Source organism: Periplaneta americana, chromosome 17 (assembly GCF_040183065.1).
Source record: "Periplaneta americana isolate PAMFEO1 chromosome 17, P.americana_PAMFEO1_priV1, whole genome shotgun sequence".
NCBI lineage: Eukaryota > Metazoa > Arthropoda > Insecta > Blattodea > Blattidae > Periplaneta > Periplaneta americana.
Window position 1 is genome coordinate 118628123 of NC_091133.1, and position 26869 is coordinate 118654991.

At 37.1% G+C, this 26869-nt stretch overlaps 1 protein-coding gene across 4 annotated transcripts in view; it reads left to right on the forward strand.

The window, feature by feature from the left end:
* Window positions 1-26869, forward strand: part of LOC138692613 (protein DOP1 homolog) — a 122581-nt gene that overhangs the window by 89175 nt on the left and 6537 nt on the right. For 3 of the 4 annotated variants that reach the window (XM_069815635.1, XM_069815636.1, XM_069815634.1), the window contains 3 exons: window positions 12951-13118; window positions 13542-13671; window positions 18339-25225. In XM_069815635.1, coding sequence (XP_069671736.1) covers window positions 12951-13118; window positions 13542-13671; window positions 18339-18551 — 511 coding nt within the window. In that variant the 3' untranslated portion in view covers window positions 18552-25225. Of the gene's footprint in view, window positions 1-12950; window positions 13119-13541; window positions 13672-18338; window positions 25226-26869 lie in introns of those variants that run through there. The other variant, XM_069815637.1, reaches the window with a different exon arrangement.

The following is a 26869-nucleotide window of genomic DNA, read 5'->3' on the forward strand; positions in this document are numbered from 1 at the left end:
CTCTGATGTTAAAGGGATTACTGAACATGTGTTTAAATCTCTATTGTTGAAATGTATTTTTAAAAGTTAATGGAATTTTGTTTTGTTTTATTGTTAAACCTAATATAATATGGACTGTTTTATATGAAATATGGAAAATATATGGAAATTAACGAAAATATGTACTAAACTCTAAAATATGGAAAAATATGGAAAATAAAAGTAGGATTTTTCAACCCTACACATTGTGAAACATAAAGATAATGCAAAATATAAATTATATTAGCTTTATAAGTAAATATGTATTTACATATAAATCCTTTCCCTGTTAATAACCAACTCCTCTTAAAATTTTGGAGGATTAATCAGGACTTTTAAGTTACTGAGCTCGTCATCAGATCTTTAACATTAGTTGATATTCTTTCAACTCTACGTTAATACATACTTGACAGTTAGGTGTTAAAGAACCAATAAATACATTCTAATACCCTAACATAATGTTGGTATATTATTTATAGCACTGGCCTTATATTGATAACGTTTTTGTCGAATTGATTAATCAACTTAACTACATAACAAGACTTCAGATCCTGGTAAGAGAAATATGCTTGATCTCCCTTGATTTTCATAGATGCCTTCTTCAAAGGAAATCTAAATGGGTCTCTAATATAGCAAAGAAAATGCCAAGCATGTCTGGGTAACTAATTGGAAGCTGCTTTTGGGTTGAGCTTGGAGGTAGTTACGAACAAAGCGAAATAATTCCTTAATGGAAGAAATTATTTGTATCTTGGAGTAACAGAGGTTTTGCTGTACTTCTAGATGAAGAATGAAAATAATCTTATCACGTAACAGAGTAACACTTTTTTTTTCAGACTGACATTTGGAAGAGCTTTGATTAAGGCCCATTCACAATGAAAATTAAACATAACCGTAACATAAACACAGAAGTTTGCGCCCAGGCTACCAAATGGGATCATTCACAATGATTCACATAAGCATTGACATAAACATTACCGTAAGACGTTAACATGAAAGTTTGCAAACTCCAAACTTTCATGCTTATGCTTACGTAATTTGCAAACAGAACACAATTGTGGAGCGCTGAAGTATACAACAGAATATGAGGAAATGACATCGTTATGTTTCCATGGTTACCAAGTATGTTTGCTGTTATGTTTATGTTCCCATCGTGAATGATGGTATGACCAGCGAATAGGGATTATAAAGAATGGACACTTCGCGTCGGTACCTTTGATGTAGCCGGACTGATTTCAATGACCTTCAAGCTAGCTAGAGTGTGAGATTCTGCTTTCTCCCTAGAGTTGGCGCTGACATCACACCAGCTAGCAGTCGACACAGCGGAAATATAACACATAATTAATACATCTAGGTACATTATGTACTTACTTACTTACAAATGGCTTTTAAGGAACCCGAAGGTTCATTGCCGTCCTCACATAAGCCCGCCATCGGTCCCTATCCTGTACAAGATTAATCCAGTCTCTATCATCATATCCCACCTCCCTCAAATCCATTTTAATATTATCCTCCCATCTACGTCTCGGCCTCCCCAAAGGTCTTTTTCCCTCCGGTCTCCCAACTAACACTCTATATGCATTTCTGGATTCGCCCATACGTGCTAAATTTTACTTCAAGTAAAATTCCCGTGTTTTCCCTAATAGTCTGTGAATTTTCTCCTGACATATTCACGTTATCCGCATAGATAAGCAGCTGATGTAACCCGTTCAATTCCAAACCCTCTCTGTTATCCTGGACTTTCCTAATGGCATATTCTAGAGCAAGTTAAAAAGTGAAGGTGATAGTGCTACATGCCCTGCCCATCTCAAACGTTATGTACTCAAATAAAATAAATTGGATCCATAAAATAATAAATCCGTCAACTGTAATGTCTAGACTCTAGAGCTCCTTTATAATGAGAGTTGAGACATTGACCCCAACAACAATTAAAATATGTAATGATTTGATAGCAGTGAAAATGGAAAAACAAAACTCTTATGAGAAATAAAACCATATACCTATATTATATTATATACAAATATTAAACGAATTTGATACATAATTTTATAATATATTATATTATTTTATAATATAATTTATTATGTCTGAAATATAAAAAAAAAATATAATTTGTCATTGAGAAATAAGGAAAAGCTGTTAACTTGAATTTATTTGAAGCAAAGCGTTACTGGATTATGCAATAAGGTAGGCGATGCTTGAATCCTGTGTCTCAACTCTATACTCAATTATTATTGTAGCGTATGCTCGATTACACTAACCTCTAGTGCTTGAAAGTGGAACTAAACGCTGGCGCACAGAGAAACAAAACACAGGAAAATTCGCTCAGTGTCCATTCTTTATAATCCCTATTTGCTGGTATGACTTCTTGATTTTACCGTAACTTTTCATTGCGAATGAAATGTTTTTCTGTTACTATGTCTGAAATGTCAGTGTGTTACAGAATAACTGTCTATGAAATCATGTTTGACATAAGACATTCATAACTTCGAAAAGTGTTACAATGTTTCCAGCACTTTTCATTTCAAACTGCTACTCATATAGCCTACTTTATTGATAAATGTGAACTTCACTATATCATTACTGAATTGGAGATCTGGCTATGGTAAAATTTAGTAGTTAACTAACAGTTTATTACTAACATTTGAATTGGTGTGCATTGTACTTACTTGTGTTTGTTTTGTCTTGTATTGTGTGTGGGTTTTTGTGATATTAATTAAGGTTTTCTTTTTGTTTTTCTCTTTCGCTCCCTGAAAATAAATCCTTGGTGATGGGAAGTACAGAAGGAACACAAGGTAAATAGAATTTAATATTAAAACCAAACTAATTATTATCTTCTGTTAGATGCTTTCCCTAATTTAAAATAGTGCATCTTATTATGTCGACTTTTAACAAGCTTCACGAGACATTAATATCCTTCTATATACTATGTGCTTTCTTGTTAAAGGCATGTTTATAATGCTTGCTTCCTCAACTGCATGTGTTTGTCATATTTTCTTCAGATCCATTAACCCAAATAATTAAACCCCTTCTCTGAGTATATTGAGGGTCACATAAGAACAGTTCCTAAACAGAAAATATTGCAATCTTGTCATGTTGCCAAATATCACACGATCCTATGTACTAAATGACTTATTACTTACCGTACTTTATGTTGGAAGGTTATTCTAAATAATTCAATAATTTATAACATATTTTTTAATAGGCAAACTATATGAGAAAGGTATCAACATGTCAAGTATTTTGTCTGGTAATACGAAATTCATTGGTTTGACTAAACAATTGACTCACGAGACCTAACCTAAAAATGTATTTTGTTTGACCACATGAAATTATTAGTATTAACTCCGAAAACTTACCTGATTATACTGGGTGTTCATTTCAAAGTGTGTCATGACGTCACTGTTATTGAGTCACCGATTTGAAGCGAGTTTCAGCTTATATGTCAGAGAAGTTGCCTATTATTCAAGGCGTTCTTCAGTCTGAACTTGAGAATGTGTACGGTATAACTTGAACGTCGTAGCAACAGATGGCGGTCTGTACGGTCTGTGTGCTACCATAACCTCTTTCGAACTGTGTTTTGCGCCGGCAAGTCGTACGCAGGGTATTTGTTATCATCGGTTGCGTATGGTAACATTCCACAACACAAATCAAATGCTCCATGTCCATGTTGACCGCCGAAGTTAATGTCAACAAATATGTAAGTAATCGTCTTAACCCTCTCCCCATATCCCGACAGTACGTATTTCCTAACAGTTCACATTCCTGCCACTACCGGCGTTAGCGTACGTATCGGTACGTACTCTTCAGAATGAACGCCGTACTTGCTAGGCAACTTCTCTCGCATTTAGGTAATACGCCTTTGCGGAAGTGTAGGAAGATTGAATTCTCTAGGCTCATCGGCTAGCCACATGACGGCATACAGCAAGCCATGACACACTTTGAACTGAACACCCAGTAGTCTTAAATTATAACCACAATGCAACACATAAAATAACTATTAAGTATTAATATTAATACTGATATTACTTAATTATTAGTATGTTCAAATTGCATTAGCTGCCAGTAACCGGCTCAGAAATCTAGTACAATTTTAATTTCATGGAACTCCACTACCGACAAATATTGTCGATATTTGTCTCAGCTGCCAACATACCAGTTACAAAATCACTACCATTTGTTGTATTTGTCAGTATCGAAATTCGAAACGAAGTTGGCAAAAGAAAATTCAACCTGCAAACTAGAAAATCATCACAATCCACTAGCATATGTAGTAATGGGGGGGAACGGTCAGCGAGTCTGGCCGCGAAACCAGGTGGCCCGGGTTCGAATCCCAGTCGGGGCAAGTTATCTGGTTGAGGTTTTTTATGGGGTTTTCCCTCAACCCAATTCGAGCAAATGCTGGGTAACTTTCGGTGCTGGACCCTGGGCTCATTTCACCGGCATTATCACTTCATATCATTCAGACGCTAAATAACCTAGATGTTGATACAGCCTCGTAAAATAACCCAATAAAATAAAAAAAGTAATAGGGGAAAAATGATTAGGTTTCACCCTTGGGTATGAATTAAGCTGACCTGGACTATAATTATTGTTGCAGATATCAACATTAAATGGAGACCATTTCCTTCACAATTATAAACTATGAGAATTTATGGTGTAGTGTCATATATGACGCCTATGGTTACGAGAAAAAGACGAGTTTACTTTTAGATTATTTAATGTACCGAAGTACATATGATGTTTCCATGCAGATAGTCTGCGTCATCCTACGATGAATCCGGTGTGGCTGAGTGGGTAAAGCATCAGCACATAGAGCTGAAAACCTGGGTTCAGATCCCGGTGCCAGAGAGAATTTTTCTCCATTCCACTACTCTTTCATCATACGATGACGCAGAATATCTGCAAGGAAATATCATATGTACTTCGGTACATTAAATAATATAGATGAAATGCGTAAATCACTTTGTGATTTAAGACGGCACTTATTCCGTTGGATCCCAGCCAATCAGTCACTCATAATGAGTGCATCTCCGCACATATGTGGACATTGTCCTGCGTTCATAGACATCTATGACGTGCAGAGGGCAGGCCACTAGAGGGAACCCAAGAGGTGGAACTTAAACTGAGACGATTCGATCCGACACCAGGATGGGAATCCGGTGTGGCTTAGTGGATAAAGCATCAGCATGTATAGCTGAAAACCCGGGTTCAAATCCCGGTGCCGGAGAGAATTTTTCTCCGTTCCACTACTCTTTGATCTTACTTTTAGAGTTTACACTCTATTCTCCTTCAAAGTGCGTCCTTTCACACACTTGTCCACAGTATTTCCACTGCCTGAAGTACTTTTCAAACTCATTTTTTGAGTTTACTAGCAAGGTCTTTGTTGCCTTGGCCTTGATTGCCTTAATGATTTCAAATCTTGAACCTTTTAGTGACATATTTAATCTGGGAAACAGAAGTCGTGTCTGGAGACTAGCAGACCTGTCAAACCTGAGGGTTTCGATATTTGGCTTAAGTTCTGAATAATATGTTCTAAAGGAGTGGAATAATTTTGATTGGTTACCAGTCACCATACAGCTACAGATGCAGTCTTGATGGGGACAAAGAATTTCTTAGTGGTGCTCTTTGTTGATTGTCTGGTCAATAAGTGCGTACTCATAGCAAATCAAATCTGGGTGATAAAAAAAAAATTCCGAAACATAAAAAAAAAATTCCGAAACATTCATCACTCTCAACGTTGGGCCTCTTTGAAGTAACGATATGTCTCATTAATTAGCGTTGCCTCCATATAGCAACATTACCCAAAACCTTCTTGATGTTGTGAATGGTCTCTGCTTGCATGTTACTGGGATTGTGACAAAATCCGATGCAGATTCTCTGATCAATGAGCTCAGTTATGGTGGAACGAAATGAGAACATGGTGAGCACACATATCACAATAAACGTGGACTGTATGCTAATGACTGAATTGGAAGTCAGAAGTGTTACAATTCTGTTGTGCAGAGGAAAGGTGAAGACTACTCGGCACAAAGTGTCATCCTCATATTGCAAATCGTTTCAGGGCCAAGGCCTACCAGCTGGCTGCTGGCCTCACATTCATATGCCCCAGTATGGATGAACAATTATCCAACCACAGTGGAGATATCTTGTTGTCAGCACGATAAATCTCCAGCTCGTTTGCGAAACTGAATTTCGCTACCTATCACAGCCCCCCAAATTCATCTGAATGGTTACCATTTCCATACACTGGCCAAGATTTCATGAAAAAATTGTTCTCTATTGAGGGCTTATTCCATAATGCTAGTCCTAGACATGATGCCTTAGACCACACTGCTGTGACACGGGAGGGCACCATCACCAACACTCTCACTACTACTAGCACTACTGCTGCTACTACTGTTACTATTACTACTACTACTGCTACTGCTACTGCTACTTACAGCTTTTAAGAAACCTGGAGGTTCATTGCCACCCTCACATAAGCCCACCATCGGTCCCTGTCCTGAGCAAGATTAATTCATTTCCTACCACGATATCCCACCTTCCTCAAATCCATTTTAATATTATCCTCCCAACTATGTCTTGATCTCCCCAAAGGTTTTTTCCCCTCAGGTCTTCCAACTACAAAGTATATACGTATTTCTGATTCACCCATACATGTTACATGTCCTGCCCATCTCAAACATCTGGATTTAATGTTCCTAATTATGTCAGGTGAAGAATACAATGCATGCAGTTCTGCATTGTGTAACTTTCTCCATTCTCTTGTGACTTCATCTCTCTTAGCTCAGATATTTTCCTAAGCACCTTATTCTCGAATATCCTTTACCTATGTTCCTCTCTCAGAGTAAGAGTCCAAGTTTCACAGCCATACAGAAAATCTGTAATATAACTGTTTTATAATTCTAACTTCCAGCTAACGACGACGACTTCCAGCTGTTTCAAGAGCAGACTGGATGATAAAAGATTCTCAACATGCATTCCCCATATTTATACTGCATTTAATTTCCTCTCGAGTGTCATTTGTATTTGTTACTGTTGCTCCAAGGTATTTGAATTTTTCCACCTTTTCAAAGGATAATTTCCAATTTTTGTATTTCCATTTCGTACTATGTTCTGGTCGCAAGACATAATCATATACCTACTTTGGTTTTTTCTGCGTTACTTCCAAACCTATCTCTTTACTTACTTACTGGCTTTTAAGGAACCCGGTGGTTCATTGCCGCCCTCACATAAGCCCGCCATTGATCCCTATCCTGAGCAAGATTAATGCAGTCTCTACCATCATATCCTACCTCCCTCAAATCCATATTAATATTATCTTCCCATCTACGTCTCGGCCTCCCCAAAGGTCTTTTCCCCTCCGGCCTCCCAACTAACACTCTATATGCATTTCTGGATTCGCCCATACATGCTACATTTTACTTCAAGTAAAATTCCCATGTTTTCCCTAATAGTCTGTGAATTTTCTCCTGACATATTCACGTTATCCGCATAGATAAGCAGCTGATGTAACCCTTTCAATTCCAAACCCTCTCTGTTATCCTGGACTTTCCTAATGGCATATTCTAGAGCAAGTTAAAAAGTAAAGGTGATAGTGCATCTCCCTGCTTTAGCTCACAGTGAATATTAAATAAACGACTACTACAACTAATACGAGCTCTCGTAAATAAATCAGTACACCATGCTACCATTATATGATGCAGTTAAGGAAAACTAATAAATCCATGTGACATCAAGCATAATAAAACAATATCCTGTTTCATCATTAATCTACATAATTGAAGAGAGAAGTCGTAAGTATTCTCCTGTCAGTGAAGTATGTCCATCCTGTGTAAAGCTCAGTGTTCAAACTGAAGGGGAAGAGAGGGGAAGAACCAAGGAATTTCCCCTCCCCCCAACTTCTGCATTCCTGTGTTCATTTCCAATCCCCTCTCTGAATATATGTATTAATATTATTAGTGCCTCACTGGCTTGAATAGCAATATTTTTCCTGAAATTGCATTTCCAAAAACTTAATTTTATCTCCCTTGTGATGGTCAAAACATTTTCTCCTCTAGAGTGAATTTGTTGTAGTGAGCGTATTCTAAACGTTATTTTCAAATATGACTTGGATTTTAACATTTAAAAAAAGTTATCTTTTAATATAAAAATTGTAATATTAAAACATTTTAGACCCTGTGGGTTTATTTTTTAACTATGGTATAAGAGAAATACTATAAGTTTATTTTCGTAAACATTTGTTTCTATTGTTGTTTTCATAATACGATTTGTGTATTATAATCTTTTCGCTGTAAGAAAAATCCTAAAATAAATAATAGCATGTGACTGAAGTGAGGCTTCATTGGCCGCTGTTTGGTGCCATAGATTCTCAGTACGTGTTCCCCCGTACTGTTGTACATTCTGTTTCATGTTAAACCTTTCCCGTTACTCGTCAAGTAGACCTAACCCCCACTACTATGCATTCATTTGTTTAGGAAATGTTTACTTTATAATTATTCTAATTAAAACTCGCATAACTTATTATATACATTTAACACTATTTGTTTTTCTCCACTTTTGAGAGGGTTTCCACTCTTATGTTTAATAACCAAACACATCGAGGATGCCGAAGCCATACTTCAGTACCACGTGCTTACGTGAACAACTACGAGCTCAAGTGACGCCAGCTTGTTAACAAAAACAGACTACTTCGGTATTACTGTTTGTATTCATCCGCTTTCATAGTACATAACAAATTATAAAAGTAGCTTTTCTTTTACATATCTTTTTACATATGAGTGAAGTGACCAGTCTCATGGCCTAGTGGTCAGAGCTTCTGGCTATAGTTCATGAGGTCCCGGGTTCGATTCCCGGTTATCATTATCATAATCATCCTATCACATCATCGGGGTAATGTAACTCCGCCTTGCAGGTGCCCCAACCTCAGAAGTGGGTTACAACTAAGCCATGGCCAGGAGAGAAGACCAGAAATGTCGAAAAGACAACCTGGTGGCATTGGATTAAAAAAAAAAAAAAAAAACATATGAGTGAAGTTATATGTTTCATTTATTTAACAACTAGAATTCAATTTTTTATTTTCAAATAATACAAGATGATAGTTTCCAAATACAGACTACATTTTCCTGCGTCGTGTGAGTGTTTCAACTGTGAGCCAATCACGGGTATGACAGCCACGTGCTTGTGTTTACATTAGGATTTTTCTTACAGAGAAAACAGTATAGCTAGTAGACCTACCTGTGAATGAGAAAGATAGGCTACAGCACAACGTCACATTCTTAGTCATAACATTTCCAACATTGAACAAGTTTATATATAAATGTACGTTTAACAAGAGTTTAATATAGCAATTCTTTTGTTTTTAGAACTTTGAACATGTAGTTATATTAGGCGATTGTCACGATGGCCATGACCGAGATAACTTTGTAACTGTGATTCGCATTGCAGCCTGTCTTTCTCGTTAGCCACGGTAGGACAGAAAGAGTTATCATGGTAACAGAAATTCAGACTACCATATCAGGTATCACAGTAATTAAAATGGACACGTTAACAACAAAATAATAATACGTAACTTTATTGTAATAAACTTTAAAACCGAATGTGTTGTAATTGATATAAACATAAAAAAAATATTACATCAACAAAAAATTCCCTCCACCTACATTTTTTATCAATTTCAACATTGGTAAAGCTGATTATTTTTGTTACTGTATAAAAGACATGAGAATACATCTGTAATTTGAATATCACTCTTTGTTGCTTTCATATGTCTAAAGTCAAAGATAAGCTGTATAAATCCTCAAATTTGACATGAGAATGTACTTTGAATATCACTCTTTGTTGCTTTCATATGTCAAAAGATAAGTTCATCCATGTTGAATCCTTCGTACACTACTTTTAACACTTGAATATTAATTGATTAAATGGCGATCTAACACGCGTTAATTGTGTAAGCATGTGTGGCTTACAGCTGTTTCGGTGCTTCTTCACACCATCCTCAGAGCCTACTAGATCTTGGCGTCATCTCGAACTTCGCTGCCTGTTGTGTGGGTGCGTTCGATTGTTGAAAAGTGTTGAAATGTGGTGTCAAATAGTGTGTGCGTTCTGAAATTGATCTGTGTACATCTACGTATGCCAAACACATAACTAATGCTAACCACACATACAATAACATAAATACAGACATGGAAATCCTATATATACAACCCAAAAACCAAAAACTCAACACACTAGAACAATATGAAATATACAGGCACACTAAAACACACCCTGATCAAATGCTCAACACACAGATCAATTTCAGAACACACACACTATTTGACACCACATTTCAACACTTTTCAACAATCGAATGCACCGACACAACAGGTAGCAAAGTTCGAGATGACCCGAGATCTAGTAGGCTCTGAGGATGGTGTGAAGAAGCACCGAAACAGCTGTAAGCCACATATGCTTACGCAATTAACACGAGTAAGATCGCCATTTAATCAATTTAAAAGATAAGTTGTATAAATTCTCAGTTTTTCTTCTAAGACTAAGCAATTGTTTAGTCGAGAATATTTATAGTAGATAATGCATTTCTTAAGATGTCACATGTTTGTACACTGGGCTTCATAATAAATTCCTAGTCGAAGTCTCTGTTGATTTGAAATATTATCGTGTTACAAGGACTTTGCTTAGGAAACAATAGAAATAGAAATACACAGAAGGCATTGCATTCAATTTTCAGTTCTGTATCTGTATTTATAATAACATTTTATATTTACATTATTGAAATTTATATATTTCTTAATACAATATGAAACGTAACTGACCGTATAGGCCTATATCGATTGTAACAATAACAGTACCCATGGATAATAAGGAAGGCTGCCACATAAACTGAACTTTCACTATTTTCGTGTAGGATTCTTATTAATGTTGTAAAATAAAAGTACAGTGAAACCTCTCCTTACGGACACCCCCAAGATACGGACACTCCTCATATACGGACAGATTTTTATGTCCCAACTAAAATAATATAGAAATAATAATAAATTTGCCTCTAGTGTACGGACACTTTCAGACACGGACATGGACAGCTGTTTCACAGTCCTAAAGTTTGCTTTACCTCCTGACTGCAGACAAAACTTGGATTTCAAGACCTAATATGTTACAAAAATGGAAAAATTTAGTTTTGGGAACTGTACAGAAATTCCTTAACATGAAAGGAGACAATAAGAGTCTCGTAGGCTACCACTAGCCCATCCGGCTACCCTTGTTAGCTGCTGGAAGCTGGTGGATAAATAAAGTCATAGAACTTAACCTCTCTGATGGGTCCAAGGTTTTCGCAATCGTGAAATTGTATTCGACACATGATAGGGTTAGTAGGATTATTCTCTTCACTTTAATCAGTCGTTCTGTTTCGAGAGACATGGCACCTGAACGTAAAGGTTAAGTTGAAAACTGTAAATTACAGTACTGCATAACTGTAGATCTAGAATAAAATTGCATGGCACAGTACTGTATTTTCCTTTTTGGGTCTTATCTACTGTAGTTCAAAGTTGTAAAGAATTTACTGTAGTAGACTGTATTTAGAATTGAACTACAGTAATACATTTCATTTAAAGTGCGAAGGGATACATATTGCATATTATAAATTTACTGTTAGATTGTGAGAGCCTCCCTCCCAATAAAGGACACATCCAAGATGCGGACAGATTGCTACGTCCCTTCGATGTCCGTAAATGAGAGGTTTCACTGTATATGAATAATTTAAAATCAGTTCATATTAAATAATAACGTGAACTTGTTATGAAAGTCGTATTTACACGTTTTTAAAAAAACTAATCTCAAGAAAATAGCTTTCCACCTTGCCATGTTTGCTAAAGTCCTCGGAAAACGATATAATTTCGTATCAGCATTTGTTTTGCAGCCAGTGTACTCTTAAATTAACATCATACAAATTTGCAAATCAAGCTTTCAGGTATAACTCCCTGTAAAGTTAATTTGAATAATTTCGAGGGAAAAATTGTTCCGGGGCCGGGCATCGAACCCAGGACCTTTGGTTAAACGTACCAACGCTCTCACAACTGAGCTACCCGGGAACTCTACCCGACACCGATCCAATTTTTTTTTTCCCCTCTATATCCACAGACCTCAAAGTGGGCTGACAACCGTCAAGCAACCAACATTGAGAGCACATTAACTCTGTGTGACTTAAATTGTGGTTTTCTGTTACGTACAGTGACGTGTATTATGCAAATCAAGCTTTCAGGTATAACTCCCTGTAAAGTTAATTTGAATAATTTCGAGGGAAAAATTGTTCCGGGGCCGGGCATCGAACCCGGGACCTTTGGTTAAACGTACCAACGCTCTCACAACTGAGCTACCCGGGAACTCTACCCGACACCGATCCAATTTTTCCCTCTATATCCACAGACCTCAAAGTGGGCTGACAACCGTCCCGGATTCGATGCCCGGCCCCGGAACAATTTTTCCCTCGAAATCATTGAAATCAACTTCACAGGGAGTTATAGCTGAAAGCTTGATTTGCATAATACACGTCACTGTACGTAACAGAAAACCACAATTTAAGTCACACAGAGTTAGTGTGCACTCAATGTTGGTTGCTTGACGGTTGTCAGCCCACTTTGAGGTCTGTGGATATAGAGGGAAAAAAAAAATTGGATCGGTGTCGGGTAGAGTTCCTGGGTAGCTCAGTTGTGAGAGTGTTGGTACGTTTAACCAAAGATCCCGGGTTCGATGCCCGGCCCCGGAACAATTTTTCCCTCGAAATTAATCATACAAATTTTGTACAAACAAAGAATGTGGAATATGTGTAATAAGAAAACTGTACAGTTTGTTACTCCAGTTGATGCTGTTGTTATCAATAACATTGGGAGTAATTGAATTAATGTTTTTAACGGAATTTTATGTGATACTATTTGCAGTTCCCACATACGACTGCTGTCAGCATTAGACTCGTCCTGGGTTGTCAATAGCAACAATGGCCTGCATGCTCATGGACACCCACACTGGCTGCAGCTCCAGTTGGCTGCTGCTAAACTCCTTGACATGGCTGTACTTCTGCCTGCACATAGACTGCCGCAGTTTCAGATGTGAGAAGTTAAATGTAACTTTTGACTACAAATAATTTGCCTAGACTTGTACGAGTCTGAGCAGTAATTAGTTAACATGTTGAACAGCCTTGCAGACTGCAGGTTTTTCATACCACTTAACCAAACAGTCCTTTCAACACAAAGTATTAAGAGGACACTCCACTAAAAATGACAACTTTTTTCCCAAATAATTTTTTTCAACCAAATTTTGAGAGCATGTTTAATATGTAAAGGACTAACAAAATTCAAAATTTTAACTCGCAGATGTTTTTGACTTTTTATTTATTTATTTTTTTTTTTACAGCTCATTTTAAGTTAGAGTGGTATTCGTCGGAAGTTGTGCACTATTATTCAAATGGCTAGAGTCTACTTTCCACACCAGAGACAGACCGAGGTTCTAAATGTGTGACTTATGTTTGTTAGGTACCGTTGGGCATTTGTAGGTGCTCCACAGTCTTCTGCACTGAATAACAATCAAACTGAGGATGAGATGCCTCGCTCTCCTGACTTTGTGCCTCACGTTATGAGAATAGCACGCCTTATGGACCAGAAGGTATAGTTATTCATGTAGTACATATATCATTTTACATTTTCATGTGATGCGGTATGAGTGGTTTCGAGCATGCCCAAAATTAGGTGAAGGCAATCTTTGTTCATATTTAGTATATATTTAGTATCTTCATGTAGAAGGGATTTTCTCATTAAATTTAGGCCAATATGTGGGACTGGCGTCTACCCATTTCATGATGAATATGGGAAGCTACAATAGGTAGGGAAACCCATAATAATTACTTATCATTACCATTTTTGGTGATTTTCATGTTCTTATTTATCCTACATTCGTGATTTTTATGTACATTTTATAGTATCTGCTAAGTATAGAATAAAATTTATAAACCATTTGGACTTCTATGGAACACATTTTGAGAAACGCTGGCGTAGTTCTTCTGGAGACTTACCACAAAATTTACATTACACAAATTTAATTATTGCACAACGTGTAAAACATATGAAGAGTACAGGGGAAAAACAAAGTCACAATGCTCATAAAGGTGATATCATCATCTAATGCAGTATATTACTGTAGTTTTTACTGTTTTTCTTATCAAAACTGGTAAAGGAGAATTATCACCATGGATACAGGCATCCTTTCCTACTTTTTCATTAGAAACCGCAATAAATTTTGCAGTAATATACTGAATTAGAAGATGGCATCACCCTTAAGAGAATTATGACTTTCATTGTTTTTCCCCTCTACTCTTCATATGGGCAGCCGGGTAGCTCAGTTGGTAGAGCAGCTGGCTACGGACTGGAAGGTCTGGGGTTCGATCCCAGGTGGTGACAGGATTTTTTCTCGTTGCCAAACTTTCAGAACGGCCTCGAGGTTCACTCAGCCTCCTATAAAATTGAGTACTGGTCTTTCCCGGGGGTAAAAGGCGGTCAGAGCGTGGTGCCGACCACACCACCTCATTCTAGTGCCGAGGTCATGGAAAGCATGGGAATGGATAAATACATAATAGGATGCGAAACTGTGGTCAGCACCATCTGGCGGTGTGGGGCTGAAATAAGATGATCAGTGCCCAACATCATAGGTGATGAACATTAGAACTACGTGTTGGGTACATTACCCAGAGTTTTCTATCCATTCGAGATAATCGAGATATTGCTCGAGGAGACGAGAATGACGAGATGGCAGACAGAAACTTGCTAATAAGTGAACATAAAGTGATACGTGTGTGTATAAGCAGTGTAAGTTAAACAGTGATGTTTATGGACGTTGTAAAAATAGTGTTGTTGAATGTATTGTAAAGTAATAGTAATATAATAAATTGAACTATCTAAGTAGTTCTTGCAGACTTTTCCATTGCGCTGTACAGTAAATACCCAAAGAATACAATCCCAATTATCTAACCTTTTGCTTTTTTCTTTTTTTGTCCCTGTCTGGTTATATTTTAATCGGGTAGTGTAAAGTAGATCGTCTCTTTTATCTTCCTGTTGGCTCCGGTAAGAATTTTCAGTAGAAGATGCTGTGAGGAATAAAAATATAAATGTTTTATTTTAAATTGTGTTAGTTTTGAATATCGATGAGGGTGGGAGGAAGGGAATACTTTCTGCACAGTTTAACATTTTCGTCACCAGGTGCACTGCTAAATGCATGGAGTAATTACTCTTTTCGCCACTTGGTGTGCTGCTAGATGTAATAACGCCCCTCCCCCCAACAGGTGGCAGAAAGATCAATTTCTACAACAGCGCCTCTAGAATGTGTTACGGGAAACTCACAAGGGAAGTACCCCAGCTCGAACGGCTAAAACCGACTGGAAACGCGTTTAAAATATAATGTTGTACCTGTTAGAATAGCTATCAATGTCATTCATCTGTAAAACTACGTGTGCAGCCGCTATCGCCATCTGAAAGTTAGCGTACTAGCCTCACTATGTCGTAGCTCTACAGACAGTACGAGCGAGACCATTGCAGTGTTCAATAGTGAAGTGCATGTACTAACGGCAGACATGAGTAGGCTGAAGTCAATTAATCCTGTGAAGATTGTTTACCTGCTGCGCGAAAAGGTACGTCGAACTTACATACCGGAGAATGAGGATGTAATTGGAGTGAGGATGAGCCGTTTGCTTGCATGTTACGTGATATTATAATGCAAAAATAGTACCGGGAATTATCAGAAGTATATACCGACATATTGGATAGGAATAGTGATTGTGAGTCTGATGGCGGAGAAGAAACAGCACATGGGTATGAGAGTTCCGACAGTTCTGGAACGTCCTCTCCAGCAAATAAAGGAACTGCAAGTCAAAGTGAATACTTATTTTCACTCCAATAATGTGACCTCCGCGATCTCCAGGTTTCAATCCGGCCGACTTTTGGTTGTGAGGTTACCTTAAAGAACGAGTTTTCCTGACACATCCAACACCCCTACTGCAACTGAAAGACGCCATCTCGCAAGAAATTGCCAATATTCCAAGACATTATCTCCAAAATGCTGTATATGGTGTCGCAGAAAGAAAGTTGTACATTGAACAAGAGAATGGCGAACATCTTCCCAATGTTTTGTAAACCCCGTTGTTTGTCCAACACTGTGATGTTTTTGTTTTTTCTCTATCTCATATTATAATATTTATAGCGGTTTAATGCTTGAACTGACTTTTGAAATACCCTATACTCGCTATATTATTTAAAGCAAATGTGTAGCTTCTTGCCACATAATACCTCATTTATGTACTTTGTGGATCTCCTTGTCATAACTGTCTGTTACACGGCGTTGTTTCTTCAGGGATTTGTGCTTCTCTAGTCATTAGATTCGTTATTCTTCAACCATTGATTGTACACGACTGCGGAGTTTTACAGATAAATAACCTTGCTGGGTGGTAGAACAAGCACAGCTCTGTATTTTAAACGCATTTACACTCGGTTTTAGCCGTTCGAGCTGGGGTACTTCCCTTGTCAGTAAGTTTCGCATCCTATTATACAGGGTGTTTCAAAAATACGGGGCATAATTTCAGGTATGTATTTCCCACATGTAGACAATCAAAATAGTTCATTACAACATGTGTCCGGAAATGCTTCATTTCCGAGTTATGGCCTTCACAACATTGAAATTCACCGGAACGTTTTTCTTTCCGCAGGTCGTTGTCATTACAGAAGACGTTCAAAATGTCCACCTCCTGCTTGAATACAGACTTCACATCGATGTCTCATTGACCTGCGAACACGATCCCAAACTCCAGGAGTATTGCGTATGTCCTCAGAACATGCCACAATTCGATTCCGAAGGGATTCCAAATCAGGCACCGGAGACGAATAAACCAATGATTTTAAATGGCCCCACAAGTAGAAATCGAGAGGGTTCAGATCAGGTGAGCGTGGAGGCCAAGCAATTGGGCCACCTCTACCTATCCATCGATCAGGAAACCTTCGATCCAAGTACCGGCGAGCCGTACGACTGAAGTGTGCGGGAGCGCCATCATGCAAGAAGTGAATGTGTTGACGATTGATCAGTGGAGTGTCTTCTAAAACATGAGGTATGGTGTTTTCCAGGAAGTTTGTGTATGCCTGCCCCGTAAGTCTGTTTACAAGTACATGAGGTACAACTAATCGATCACCAATGATACCGGCCCACATGTTGAGGGAGAACCGCACCTGGTGATGAGATGGAACAGTTGCACGTCGGTTTTCATACGCCCATACATGCTGATTGTGGAAATTTGTTATGCCATCTGTAAATAATACTAAGGCAGGAAAGTTCGGATTTACACCACACTGCTGCAAGAACCACTGACAGAACCTAACTCGTGCAGGGTAATCTGCTGGTGACAGGGCCTGTACACGTTGCATATGATAAGGATACAATTGATACTCTTTCAACAGTCTCCAGACAGTCGTATGAGGAACATTGACTTGCAACGCTACCCTTCGTGTGCTGATAGAAGGAGTCATGTTCACAGCCTCCAGAATCTCCATCTCCTCCAGTACTTCTGGAATTGTAGATCTTGTCGTCCCCTTCCCAAACCAGGAGAGTTAAATTTTCCATACTTGCACAGACGGCAATGGAGACGTACAAATGTCTTCCGATCTGGACATTGTCGCTGTGGGTACCTCTCCTGGTACAAACGACGAGCCAGCGCAGCATTGCCGTCTGCCTTACCGTGCATGAAGTGTATCTCTGCCAGCTCTTGATTTGAATATATGTCGCACAGTCTAACGCCTACACAACACTGAATGTAACCTTCGCCTCGGAATGAACTGTTATAGTGCCCTCTTAATGTCTCCTTTGACGGCAACGACCTGCGGAAAGAAAAACGTTCCGGTGAATTCCAATGTTGTGAAGGCCATAACTCGGAAATAAAGCATTTCCGGACACATGTTGTAATGAACTATTTTGATTGTCTACATGTGGGAAAGACATACCTGAAATTATGCCCCGTATTTTTGAAACACCCTGTATATTCATCCATGGCATGGGGCTCTACCTCCATGCCCCCCAAGTGCCTTCATGGCATGTTATGGGGATACCTTTACCTTTTTTTACTCTTCATATGTGTCACAGTTGTAATTTTTTTTTTCTGTCTTTCCTCCTCTTTCCCCCCATTTCATATTTTAATTTTATTCCTATTACCCTCGTTTTTTCTGCTTTCTTTCTGTACATCGTGAGAAGTTAGATGTGAAATATTAAATATGAAAGTGTTGATTTTCATTTTCGTTGTACAGTTTCAGGACTCTGTACCACCAACACCCTGTCGCTCAGTGGGGCAGTTGTTGCTAGTAAATTCCAGCATCAAATCTCTGCAGGAATTGCACCCGTTCTTCACAGCCCTCAGTGTATACTCGCCTTCGATAACAATGGCAGACAGCGCTGTTAGTTTGAGTGAGCTCGAAGCTGTTATAGAAAGAGACTTCTTGGAAAAACTACCTACCAGATAATGGACAAGGAAAAGAAGAAGGCAGAGGAGGTAAAATTAATTGCATAGAAACAGCTTCTCACCTTCCCAGTAACTGGAAAACTGAAGTGGGCACTTAAATGGTTTTATGAAGTGACATGTGGTCGTAGCTTTGTGATTTTAAAGCGGAATTAAGTTCATTATTGAATCATGCTAAGGAGGGAAGGCGGATTTAGTTGCATAATGTCTGACCGCAAGTAAAAAGAGGCACATCATTTATTCATGGCTCATATTTTAAGAATATAGGAATATTTGTGGGTCCCTGGTACTATCACAGATACTGCTTTCTATTTTGCTGCATGGATACAGTAATTCACTTTTGGACCTGTCAGTAGAAAAATTAAAGTTCAGTGTTAGATTGGTTAAAATTTTATGCGACACCTCTCATTTGAATATTTATTAATATCATATATTTTTGTAAAAAAAAAATATCACAACAAATGAACTGTCCTCCCTCACATTTCAGTGTATTATCAAATGTGCAATGGTTGTGATAAATTCATAATTTTCTTATGTTTTTATGTTGTTCATTATTTTTCTTCACAGCGATTCAGAAGAAAACAAATTTATGTCAACCATTATTTAATATTATAAGCCTTTATAAATACAAATACAGTATAACTTTATTTATTCGTTTTTATAGGGGCCTGAAAAAAAACACGTAAGTAAGAAAAACGTACCAACTGAAATGACATTTAATAACATCTGAAATAGTATTTGAACATTATATGAGGAGAATGAGTTAAGTCAGTTTAGTAAAATTTTCAAAGAGAAATTTATAACTTCGCAATTAAGCCTTCTCTGACTCAGTAATGCAGTACTCAAATTATTATAACACATATTCTTGAAGAATGTAAGAATTACATTATATTTCAAACTTCAATCCACAAAATTTTTACATTCGCCTACTTGTTCTTTATGTGTGATCTTCATTTAATAACATGTGATTATTTTACAAAAAAAAAAAAAAAGTCGTTTTTTCTTTGGATGAATATTTTCTGAAGAAATTGTAGACATTAAATATAATTTTGTGAACTTTGCTACTATTTCCACTGGATCTGTTACTTTTACTAGTACTGGCCTTGCTGAATGACATGATTGAATTTTATACTAATAATAAACTGATAAGAACACACAGAAAATGGTTATTACAAATGAACCACTGGCAGACACAAAGCACATCGAATACCTCCACACAACGCAAGCAGAAATTGAACTGTCATTCTCAGTTCTCACTTCATGATTGTTTTTGAGCGGATGTTTATGTTGCTATGGATATTGTTTACAGTTAATACTCTTGAGCATACATGGGCACAATTTTCGGTTACGTGAGGCACTCGATTTGAAATAGTTTGTTTGCTAGGAGAGCAGACTGCAGAGTAGGATGGGAAATGTAAACTGCTGTGACCTGCGTCACCTTATCGTAATCGCTAAGGCGGTCAGTGGCGAATTATTAGGAAAGCGCTTGGTTAACGTGAGACTCTTGAAAACTTTGATTCAATTTGGCAAATTAATTCAGCAGCTTTAATCATAAACCTCTTTACTGTTTCTCCGTCGCTGAATTGATTTAAATCACTGGCAAGAAATTGCATAACTAGCCAATAATATTCCATCACGTTGTCTACATTTATTTTCTTGAATATTCTGGCATTTCTCAAGATTACTTAATAGATTTGCACGTTCTCGACCTAAAATAATTTCAGAAAGTCATATTTCGTTTTCTACGCACATTTGATATTTTTTTTATAAATTTCTTTTGGAAATAATACGTACAAACAACATTTAATTCCTCGTACCTTTTAATGCAGCATGTTTAAGGTATAATGTCGTATTTAGTATACTGTGCAAATGTTAATATTGTAAATTTTCTTCGGAATAGTACGAAAAAATAGCATTTAATTTGTCTTACCTTCTAATTCAGCATGTTCTTTATGACATAAGGAGTAATGTCATTGTATATTAAATTTATTAATGCCTGATAGGATTTTCGAGCATAACATACATCGTATGTTCTCCCCTTCTAAACAGCAAGAAAACTCTTCCTCCCTTTTCTCATGAAATAATCGTTTTCTAACGTGTACACACTGCTTTGATAATGCCATTATGCCACCACTGATATTGCTTATGAAAGTGATATAGAACCTGCCCACGCCTAGGACCTATGTGAGGGAGGAAAGGGGACTGTGAAGATAATGTCACTCAGAGTGATAAGTTCTGTGAAGGTCAGTGAGGCATGATGCCCAAGTATGCTCTTGATACTTCGAAAGGTTTTCCTGTTGTCACACAGCTGTGTAAACATCACTCTTGGAAAAACAATAAAAACTATGAATCATCTGGGACGCGATTAAGATGCATAAAATGTGAACCATTTGGCACAGAAATAAGATTCTTGTTTCTGTATATTCAGAAAAATAATGTCATTCAACCTAATCACATGTAGAGACTCTGTTACGAAGAACATGTCCAAGCGCATGTATTATTTTTACAAGTGGCATAAACTAATGTCCATACACGGCAACACAGACCTGTTGCTACTGATTATTGCCATAGTAAACATGCTCCATACATCAGGAGATTTGGACTGTACTGAGCAGTTAGATCCAAGGTTCATGGATCCAAACCCGGTACCAAGAGCAATGGATTTTAAAGAGTGATAAAATTCTTAGCAGTTTCTTTTCTAGGAGAGAGTAAACTCTGTCTCTAATAGCAGGCTCCTGGCAAAATTTTTTTGTAATTTCTCCCTACACTGAATTTCGACATTGAACCTCTGTGATTTGCAAACCAATGGTTTTAAAAGATTATAACTACAGGTATACTCAATATTATGTTAACACTTAATGGTAGAAATAATTTATTTACAAACATTCGTGTATCATATGTCTTAGTCTTAACCTGTTTGTCATCGACAGAACCCAGCAATCAGCAGCACCATTTAAAGTCCGGATACACATTTCGGGGGGCATAGCTGATACCACAATCTGAATTCTATCCTTGAGGTCATTGACATCACGAACTTTCCTGCTATACACGTGGTCCTTCACCATACCTCATAACTAAAAATCACAGGGCGTCAAGTCAGGGGACTGTGGAGGCCACCGCAATGATTCACTGCATCCTGTCTTATCTATCTGGAAATGTGCAGTCGAGATAAGTACGAAGTGTATGAGCATAATGTGGCGGTGTGCCATCTTGTTGGAAATATCCTGGCAATTGGACCTGTAGTGGAAGGTCATCAATGGCGTACTGCTGCAACATTGGTAAGTAGATGTCTGATATCACTGTTGGGATGTCGACAAAGTAAAACCCAATTACACCAACAGTCATGGTGCACCATACATTGACCTTTGGGAAGTTATGTTTGTGCTGCTGAATGATACATGGGTTTTCCATATCCCAGAAGATTGTGTTATGTCGGTTAACATTCCATTTGTGTGGAAAGTGGCTTCATCACTGAATGCTATCAGATTCAGAATGTCTGGTTGGATATTCCTCATTTTGATAAAAAAAAAAATAATCTGGCAGCATTCCATGCAAATATGCTTTTGCGTTGTTGTTGAAGCTTGAATGACTTGGATGTGGTACAGTTGCATCCCGAGATCCTATGTCAAGATTCTCCACACTGGTTGAAGAATTCCTGTTTCCAAACTGTACCGTATGCTTGATTTTGATGGCTTGCTCGACAACAGCAGTATTCAAGTCACATTGATCTGTTCTGGGCCATCCTATATTTCTTCGGTAGATGAGATTAACTGTTATGTGGCTTGGTGGATCATGTACAAATTGTTGTGCAAACTTTTGGTGGACTACAGTTGGTAATTATCTACTTTAACCTCCTGAATCCTGAGACATTTTTTTCGTTTTATTTTGAAAGTTCAATATAATTCTTCACTTCAAAAAGAGTCACGAAATAAGGGAAAATTATGGAAAAATTCTGCAGGTTACAGTTAGGGCACAAATGCAGGTATATTATACTATACTTCGGGTCTCTGCACATACATCTTATATCATAATTATTTTTATTCTTAAAATATAACGTTTATTGTGTACTTCGTAAACATGTCCTATGGTGCCTTGATGTTGAGTTCTTGGTCGCCATTTTCATTTACAAATAGTTTAAACAAGCATTGCAATGATTGAATCAATCGTCTTATGTTTCCTGTAAGTCCCAAGAGATATCAGGAGCTTGACAAGCACAGAAAAGAAGTAATCTATAACGATTTCACCAGTGGCAAATTTGAAACTAAATGCATGTATAAAGTATAGTATACTGTAGTCCAGGACCCAGGAGGATAAAGAACTGTAGTATTTTTTTTATTTTTTCAGAAATGAGATATTGTTTAAATTGTTGGAAAACTATGTAATATCATAAAAGTAGTGAACCCCTTGTTATTTTAGACATGAACCACCACTGTGAACCCATACACTTCCATCAAGCTTGCAACAACTATTCTTTGCTTTAGTGTTAGTCTGTCACCTGTGGTACTGTGGTGTACATCTGTCTACAAGAGAAGAAAAGTTTGTGAATAAATTGTTTCTACCATTAAGTTTTAACATAATTTTTAATAACTCTGTATATAAAATGTGTTTATATTAGCAATAAATTATAATGCATTTGGCAAGTTGTAAAGAGCGAGATTTTGGTATAGTTATAGACAAATCGGTTCTTTATTGTGAAAGTTCTGAAGACTTGTATGTAAGTCATTAAAAAACTTGTGGAAAGAAACAGAACAGTTAGTCTCCAATGTTGAAGATGTATATATAATGAGTCTGCTGGGGCTGAATCTAACCCACCTCTAGGTCCAGTTTTCCTTATAATCAAGGAAAATATAGTAGATATGTTTATGTTGTTTAATATGTAAGTAAACTATGTGAAATTTCAAATTAATTTTGTTGCATATTGTTTGAATATAGTAGAAATATTTATATTTTATAAAAGAGTAGAAAATACCTTTAATTTGTAAGTAAACTACTTGAAATTTCAAATTAATTCTGTTCCATATTGTTTATCTCAGTTTTAGTAACTTAATTTCGAATATAATTAAATATCTTTCTTATGCCACATATTGTGTTCTATATATTAAGGAATTGATATTATTCCAGGCCACTCTTTAGTTTTAATTTCAAAATAGATTCTAGTCTGACTTCATTTGCTACTTTTATACTAGATTGAATGACATATTAAGTATCGAGAAATTCTGGTATTGTTCCATAATATTTATAATTAAAATATAACACAATCAGTATTTAAAATTAACCAAGTTGAAGGAAATGAATGCAGAAATAATTTTTGACTAGAATAATTAAAGGAATATGAATAAGTATCATTTCAAGCTAGTACTATGTATTATCAATTCATGAAATATTCTGATTCGTTTATGTAAAAAAATCAAATACAGTCTTAAGCTCGAAAGAGTGCAGAATTATCACGTAAAATATTGGTACAGTTTTTATCATAATTTTAGTAACACATTATGCAATTTCTGTCCTCTGTACTGTTTTACATGTGTATATTGTATTACAAGATATAAGCAACCAATATAAAGAGAGTTATTATCGAATTCTTACAATGCACCAATGATTTATATTATACTCTGTATAAGAAAAAAAAATCAGATCCTCTTATCATTTACTGCACTATTGGGGTGTGTATAACCACCACGTGTGTATGAATTAAATTCTTTGATGTCTCCTCTTTTTTTTTTATTGGGTTATTTTACGACGCTGTATCAACATCTCAGGTTATTTAGCGTCTGAATGAAATGACGGTGATAATGCCGGTGAAATGAGTCTGGGATCCAGCACTGAAAGTTACCCAGCATTTGCTCGTATTGGGTTGAGGGAAAACCCTGGAAAAAACCTCAACCAGGTAACTTGCCCCAACTGGGATTCGAACCCGGGCCACGTGGTTTTGTGGCCAGACGCGCTGACCATTACTCCACAGGTGTGGACGTCTCCTCTTTGTATGGTAATTGAAATTCTCATATTAATAAGGAAACGTTAATAGAAATATCATACAAAATTATGCTTAAACTTATACGAAAGAGTCACGAAGTACAACTAATAGAAACAGAGTGTACTGTAAATAAAAATTTATTTATAAATTGTGATGTTTCTTCTAGAAAATTTCACCTACATGTAGGGTGACCATAATGTTACGAGCCAAAAATGAGAAAAGACTAGACTTTTTCGCCTAAAAGTGGGACAGTTTTTTAGATCAGTTTTTTTTGTCCACACCTATGGAGTAATGGTCAGCGCATCTGGCCGCGAAACCAGGTGGCCCGGGTTCGAATCCCAGTTGGGCAAGTTACCTGGTTGAGGTTTTTTCTGGGGTTTTCCCTCAACCCAATACGAGCAAATGCTGGGTAACTTTCGGTGCTGGACCCCTGACTCATTTCACCGGCATTATCACCTTCATTTCATTCAGACACTAAATAACCTAGATGTTGATACAGCATCGTAAAATAACCCAATAAAATAAATAAGATCAGTTTGTTTCTTCCATTCTGAATATAACCATTAATAAATTTTGCACAATTTTATGAAAATTTCATTCTTACCGAAGGAAAATTACGTAAATACTGACAGTGGTGCGAGATATTTCATCTATCCACTCATTTTTCATGATTAAAGGAACACCACTCAGTCATGTCTTAATAATTTCTTTATTATTCCTCCCTGCATACTGCCAATGGTACAAGAGATACCTTTTATAGACCACCAGGAGCATAATAATAACAAAGAACTTTTTAAATAACACGTCTTCAGCACAAAATTTGAAGAATTGAAGTTTATCACACTAACAATTCTGCCTGACTAAGCACATAGGGGGTAACTGTAATCTAGTTAGTTCTGAGATAATTGCAATAACATGTATGCAAATGTACATACTCTTAGTTGTACATCATTTTTAAGGTATTTAGAGCATCAATACAAACATAAAACCCTAGTATTAGGTGCCAAATATTCCACAGAATTGCTATAAGTCATTATCTAATTTTTTTGTAAAATTTTTAGTTATCCCTTCTATGCTTAATAGGACAGAATTACAGCTGTTAATCACGAGGCCTTCAGTTCTTCTCTGAAGAGTAAGCATCTCCATTGTCTTAAACCCTTAACGAGGAAAATAAAGGGATTGGAGGTAATGGACGTATATATTTTCCTTTCTTCTCAAATTATCATCACTACCACCATCACAAACTCATTTATTGCTTCTAGAGACTACACACAAGTAGCCATCGCAATCATTGTTGATGTAGAAAGACTTTCCTTATTCCTGGCCTTTTATGGAATGGTGTCTAAACCAAAAAGTCTAATTTAGTTAAAATGGTGGACATCTAAAACACAAGTCAAAGTGGAGAATGGATCAGTAAGTCTAAAGGTAAGCGTTCACTACATCGTATCGCACTCCTCGTACGAATCGCACGCAACGGATATTTTAAGTGCAGTGCGTTCACTGTAACGGCTTCACCTCATCGCCTCATCGGATTCCCCTATCAGCTGTTTAAAACATGAAATCGTACGATATTGACATTACTGAAAACAGAGGAGTTGAGGTTAGGTCTATTAATTACGTTTGTTAGCGAATAATAATTTGTAATTGCTTCATGTGTCTTAATTGAAGAGGAAGAAACGAAAGAAATATTGGTTACATAATATATTTACAAGAAATGACTTGATTACTGTAATGGGAATGCCTCAAATTATGTAATTCTTCGCAATTTTCTACACGCGAAATAAGTTTTCCGTCTGCCATTTTGGCGCGACACTGAACATGGCACAACATAATAGTAACAGTTGACCAATTAAAATTGATTTATTAAAGAAGACCATGATCGCACGCATCTGAAAAGTTGCCCATCCGAGAAACGTGGACAGATTTGCTGTGAGGCGATGCGTCCGATACAATGTAGTGAATGCGGTTACATAACAATTACAGCAAAGATAGTCTTTTTCCGATCTGTGCAATTTGTCCGATGTGTGCGATACGATGTAGTGAACGCTTACCTTAAAAGCATATCTCCACAGGAATTCGTGTAAATACGATGGGAATAGTGCCTGCCTTACAATCTTGTTCTTTACCCTCATCTATAAATTCTCTATGTTCTGCATATGAATTTCAGCATTATCTGAGTAAAAATTATTTCATGAACCATAACATCATGCTCATAAATGCCTTCACCTGTTCCCGAAAATGTTCTTATATGTTGCCAACCCATCCAAAACAATAATAATCCTGGGCATTATGAACTGTCTCAAATACCGCACTACAACTTCAGTCTGTTTGTCTAGTTGTGCTGTGAG